The sequence below is a fragment of the Buceros rhinoceros genome, unplaced genomic scaffold (genome assembly GCF_000710305.1).
Source record: "Buceros rhinoceros silvestris isolate BGI_N320 unplaced genomic scaffold, ASM71030v1 scaffold8391, whole genome shotgun sequence".
Taxonomy (NCBI): domain Eukaryota; kingdom Metazoa; phylum Chordata; class Aves; order Bucerotiformes; family Bucerotidae; genus Buceros; species Buceros rhinoceros.
The window spans coordinates 95,989-102,349 of NW_010392467.1; the positions used below are offsets into that span (position 1 = coordinate 95,989).

At 39.4% G+C, this 6,361-nt stretch overlaps 1 protein-coding gene across 2 annotated transcripts in view; it reads right to left on the bottom strand.

Moving 5' to 3' along the window:
• FBLN1 (fibulin 1) overlaps positions 1–4,221 on the bottom strand; it is a 64,181-nt gene extending 59,960 nt beyond the window's left edge. For both annotated transcript variants that reach the window (XM_010144486.1, XM_010144487.1), the window contains exon 1: positions 4,126–4,221. In XM_010144486.1, the coding sequence (XP_010142788.1) occupies positions 4,126–4,217 (92 nt within the window). In that variant the 5' untranslated portion in view covers positions 4,218–4,221. The remainder of the gene's footprint in view (positions 1–4,125) is intronic.
• Positions 4,222–6,361: the final 2,140 nt, after the last annotated feature.

A 6,361-nucleotide genomic window follows, 5' to 3' on the forward strand; every position in this document is an offset into this window, starting at 1 on the left:
TCTTCCGAATCCATGACTTTTGAGTATTTCTCCCATCTTTGCAGTTATGTGTGTTTCCCTGTCTTAGACCCTAATACAATACATACCCTCTCTCTACTTCCCAGTAAAGGAGCCAATCTCTACTGGGTAATAGGACATCTTGATTTGCCTCTGTGCAAGAGCAAGATCTGGTATTATGAGTGACAATGTGACACATGAAAATAATAAAGAGTGCCTCAACAATGAAAATGCATATATTCGATCATGTGTTATAAATTAGCACAGGATTCAACAAACTTCAAAATTAATCACCTGCAATTCATAAACATCTTTGCAGATGACATAATAAAAGTTTTATTGAAGGTGAAGAATAAAGTGATATTGATATCATATATTATGTAGAGAAACAATACTGATAACATTGTGGAAGAGAAGGATGGAATTCACAAAGTGAAGTAAGCCAGTTATTCTAAATGAGTGGCAATAAAACGCCGACAACGTAACAGACTGTTCTATCCCTCTGCCTGTGAAGCCAAAAATTGTAGTGACTGAGGCACACTTAGCAGACTACAGAGAAGAGATAATAATTAATAACGACGACTTCTCAAAAAATAACTTTAAACAGCTTTTTCAGACATAAAACTGTCACAACTTTGATGTCCAAAATCTCAGGCTCTTCCAGACTTACAATGGCATAAATCAATAAACACCTATCAACAGTTAAGCATCTGGTGACCATCACTCCAAAACACTCTTGTCTTATTACTTCCTTGTGTTCCCATCTGAGTACGTATCCAAGTGCTGCCATTTGCTCTTTTCTCCGGGAACACAGATCCCCTTTTTGTTCTGTATTTGCACAGTACCTAGCAGAGTGTTCTGTAGCTTCTTCTATACATGCTTGCAAGACTAATAATAAATAATGTTATTTCCAATGTAACTCCAAAAAGACACTACACAGTGCTAAAGGCATGTAATTCTCATATGGAGATAAGCTGTTTCTGGCCCAGGAATTAAGTTCACTTGCTAAGAGCTCTGGGCAGAGGAAACTCTTCATTTTGGAAGACAAAAGAATTACTGGGCAGGTCGAGTTCCAAAAATAAATGGCAGCTGTTTCCGGCTGCTGTGAATTTAACCACATTATAAGAAAATGGATGAATGGGCAAAAAGCTGCTGTTATCACAGCCAAAAATATTATTCATTAAAACTCTACACTCATATTTACTGAGTCACGAAGACACACAAAAATACAGTCACTGCCCAGAGCGATAACACAACAAGGTATACTCACTTACGGCTCAAGCAACCACAGTAAGAGATTGCAGAGACGACAGGAAATGGAGCACAGAGTCTCGTTTCGACTTAAAAGCAACTGAGTAACAGTAGCCAGACAGACCTTACTAATTCATGTGAACTTCGGACAGGGGGCTGGCTCACCTGTGGCGTAGGACAAGAAAGTGAGCACATCTGCAGTCTGAATTGTACCACACCCAGCCAGATGGCAAGCCCCTCAAGAACCACAAGAGACTTTGGGGGCAGGATCCTAAAAAGATGTCATCTTGCTTCTGGGATGCATGGCAGATATGAGAATGTCAGTGCCTGAGTGGAAACCATTCTTGATTAATATGAACATGCTTTAAATGGCTGGGAAAAGGTCAAGTGGATGCAATTCTAATTCAGTAAGACAGCGTGTTCCTCACACAAAAAGAAAAGCAAAAGAAACTCTAGCAGTGGGCTTGCTTTGATAGAAGGACTGAATCTGAAATGCCATTATGTTATTATTACTATTCTAGGCAGAGGATCCAAAAGCAGCGTGTTAATTACTGGAAAGCAGCTGGGGAAAGTACTTACATCCAATCTGTTCTGTGTTGCACAGTCATCGCAAAGTAACTGCACAAAATCTTTTTTACTTCAGTAACTTCATCACATCTATTCGCTTCACAGTGCATTTTCCCATGGCATTCAACTGCTAACCTTGCAAGCCCAAGTTGAAACACGCAGGGCAAACATCTCCATATGGCGTGAAGTAATATGGGTTTGTACACCAAGAGGCCGTGTTGGTTTAGAGCACTCAAACTCAGATCATCTACGCTGTCCAACACTGTGCTGCACTAGACAGTCAGAATATCCCAGCAGGTGCTTAAACCACCACATTAATTATAGGTACGTGTCCCTCAGCAGCTCCCACTGCATTAAGTACCTAAACAAGAAGCAGGTTCTTTTGAAAAATCTGCAACCGATAGCATCCTGTGCCATATTCTCAGCAAGTGCAATGAGCCTGGTTCTGCTCACATCTCTGTGCGGTAGGAACGAATGTACAAAATCAGTGTCATTACCCTCACATGCTTACAAAGGGTGCATGCTCCCTCACTGTTCATTCTGGTTCCAGTTACACCAGCAATTAATTAGGAGTAGAATTTAGCCCTTACTTTTGTGCCTGAAATGCCACCATGAAGTGGTTTTTCTGTACCCCTCACAGATATGGCAGTTTATAATCATAACTGAAGTAAAATAATATTGTCATTAAAGAAAGTAGCATCAAAGGTGCCCATTTTACTTGGTCATTTCTAGAGCGAAGCCCAGGTTCAGGGGGAGCTATGTTTATTTATCATACAGTCATGAATAAATGCTACTGAATTCCATTTTTTACTTTTTTTTTGTCAATAAGTGCTTACACCTCTCACAGAACATGTGCTTTACCCATTTCTGATTTACTATTACATCACCATAATTTTCTTAATTACGTATCAATTATGCAGAAAAGCTAGAAGGTATACTCATTTATGTATTAGTAAGTATTAGTGAGCTTTTTTTCAGATCCTATGAAGTGCTAAAGACTGCCTGAAATGAAAATCTTTAAAAGAATAAATTACATTTACCGCAGAATCGCTACTCATATTAATCAAATGATCATTAAAACATCAAGATTCTCTCTCCCAGATTGTTCAGTAAACTTGGTTTCCTGTTTTTCCTGCCTCTGTTTCATCTGTAACTCTTATGACTCTTGAAATATTTCCTAAACTGAGATTTAAGTCCTGTTAATTCTTCTGTGTAAGAGACTTTTTTCCATACCAATATAAATGTGTAAGTCAGAAAACATGGACAGACCTGCCTGCATGAAACATTTGTTCTGTAATAAGGATCAATCCAACACTTCCACAATTGCCATGGTTAAATCACCCGGCGATCCATTTGAAAAGATAGAGGGGAGCAAAGTAATGTACTGTAAATGCAAAGTCCTCTGTGAAACTGCTCCTCAAACTACAAAATTATTAGCTCCATGAATTAAATGTGGCAAGTGCATTTCACAGCAAAAATAATGCAAACTATTACTGACATAAAAAATACAAATGCTCCAAACATTTAAGAGATTCAGTATAACCAAAACATTAACGTGCAAATAATTTTAACATTTTACTTCATTATTTCATTTGCTGGATTACATAACAGAAATTAGTATCCTACTAAATGTCAGTAGAATTTAGAGATCTATTTACTAACTAAAGGTTTCTATTTTCTATAGTCAAATACATTTGATAGAAGTTTGATTCTCTACCTAACTAGGAATCTCCTTGACTTAATCTTTAAGTTCCCTCACAATTCAACTAAGAACTGCAGGAAAATTACCTGTGTGGCACTACACCGGAGAAACAGTTTTAAAAGGCTCTCTTACACTAATATATATATACACGTATTCAATCCATAGATTACTTATGTACAGGATCTGTTGTTTTTCTTGATAAACATTTGCCCAAGAATAGGATCATTGCTGGGCTAGATTCACAATAAGTATAAAAAGAAGCTTTGCTGACACAAAAGTGTCAGTGGAGCCACACTTGTATTGACTGTAGGCAGAACTCAAACCCTGCAAGGAGAGCACAGTGGAAAAATTTCTGACTAAGAGACAGAACATGTTGAACAAATTAGAGCTGCGTGACCCTACACTAGACCAACAGCAAAAATGTAAAGGACTTCATGGAAGAAAGGTAGCTACATCGTAAGTACTCCCCGGGTTTAGATATGGATTTGAAAAACTCGGATTTAAGAGCTGGGTGCTTCATCTTCTAAATCGGCTTTAATACCTGTCATCCCCATAGTTTTACATGAAAATATAAATTATTATTTAATATATAATACAAAACTATTTACCTGCATTCTCTGGACTCAGATATTAATGGTAGAGAAGTACATACTCTGTTTTTATTTGCCCATTCAATACCCTTGTCACAGCACTCTTCCATTGAAAGATCTGCGGATATGAGGAAAGAGAGAAAAATACAATATATTCAATACGACCTCAGTAAATGCATCTGCCAGTAAAAAAATAAAACAAAGAGTCAGTTTGTTTCTCCCTACCTAATCTACACGAAGAACAGCATACCCATCAAAAAGGCAGCCATGGCCAAATGAAACATCCATTAGCACCTTGCAATAAGCTCAAGTGCTGGAAGCGTTCCTTCCTCAGTGAAGCTGCAGATGCCCTTAGCTTCAGCATAAAGACACAGCTTAGGGATTGATACTCCAGCAGAAAACAGTCTTACACAGTAAAAGGATCTGTTGGAATGCGCTCCTTTTGATAATAAAGTGGCAGTCACAATAAACAACCTTTTAAAATCCCGAAGGGTACAAAATAAATCAAATAACTGTCCTATATGAAAGGCAGATGAATCTCATTACAACTTAAATTGCAGAACTATTTTTTTCGGAGGTTATTATCCAGTTAATCTGTTTTACTCAAAGGTATGTCTGCAAATGGAAAAGTATTGTACAGAGAAACAGAAAGGTATGTGCTATTTTGATCACTTAATATATGAAAGAAAATTTAATATAGATACCAACACTGAAACTACTGGGAAAAGCACATTGAGGATAATTATTTGTCCAGAGTAAGATTTTTGCAAAAGTCTCCAGTTTTATAAAACTAAATACAGTTAATGAACTGACAAGCACTACAGGTTTTCTTCATATTCCAAGTGCAAAAGTTCACTGCACAGCAGGTGTATCAGAACTTGGAATAACTCACAGGAAAATGTGACTCATGTTTTATCTTGTAATCCGGACAACTAATAGCTCCTTGTATAACAAATACGCAATTTATGTAAGAAAACATCCGATAATCAAGAGGGACAGTTTTCGAGTGTTTTCTCTTTGTTTCTTAAGTTTTTTGACTGAAGGCCATGACAAGCTGCATCCATGAACACTGAGGGAGCTGACTGAGGTCATTGCCAGGCTACCATGATTATCTTCGAGAGGTTGCACTGGAAAGGAGTGTACACTCAAGTTCACAGATGATACAAATCTGGGAGGAGTGGCTGATGCACCAGGTGGTTGTGCTGCCATCCAGAGTGACCTCAACAGGCAGAAGAAATGGGCTGACAGGAACCTCAGGAAATTCGGCAAAGGGAAATGCAAAGTCCTGAATCTGGGGAAGAATAAGCCCTTTGCACCAGAACACACTGAGGGCTTGCCACCGGAAAGCAGCTCTGCAAAGAGGGACCTAGGTGTCCTGGTGGATTCTAAGCTAATCACAACCAGGCAATGCACTTCCTCAGCAAAGAAAGCCAACACCATCTTGGGCTACGTCAGAGCACTGGCAGCAGGTCAAGGGAGGTGATCCTTTTCCTCTGCTCAGCACCAATGAAGCCACATCCGGAATGCCGTGTCCAGTCCTGGGCACTCCAGTTCAAGAAAGATACAGACTTACTGTATTGCACCTAGCGCGGGGCCACCAAGATGACTTACGCACTCAAGTATCTTTCATACTGAAAGATATGAGAAGCAACTGAGAAAGCTGAGACTGTTTAGTTTGGGGAAGAGGCTTAGGGGGGATCTGATTGATGTTTATAAATACCTGCGGGGAGGGGATGAAGAAGGAGCCAGACTCCTCCCCATAGCGTCCACTGACAGCATAAGAGGCAACTGACACACATTATACCATATGAAGTTCCACCTGAACACAAGAAAACACTTCTTTACTGTGAGAGTGTTCAAATACTGGATGATCTCACAAGGACCCTACCAAGCTCAGTGATTCTGTGACTGATTACTTAATGAAAAACAAGTAAGGCGCTTTCATCTGTAGGTTGCTGTGCTGAACAGAGGAAGGCAAATCTCATTTACTTCTTTTTGATGGAAAAGCTGAAGAACAGAAGGATGAAATGACTTCCCCAAACTACACAGCAAGCTGGTAGCCGAACAGGGAGTTCACACCAGGTCATTCCCATCCCCATGCCTCACATGATTGTCTTAGTTTTGCTCTAAGCACATATAAAGGGTGCAAACCTCAGTAAGCAGCAGCACTGCATTCAAGACTACCCATCTTGACAAATGACTTCCTGCAGAGTCTGGTAAGGACAAGCATCTGTCTCCTCTGGCTCTCCCTACA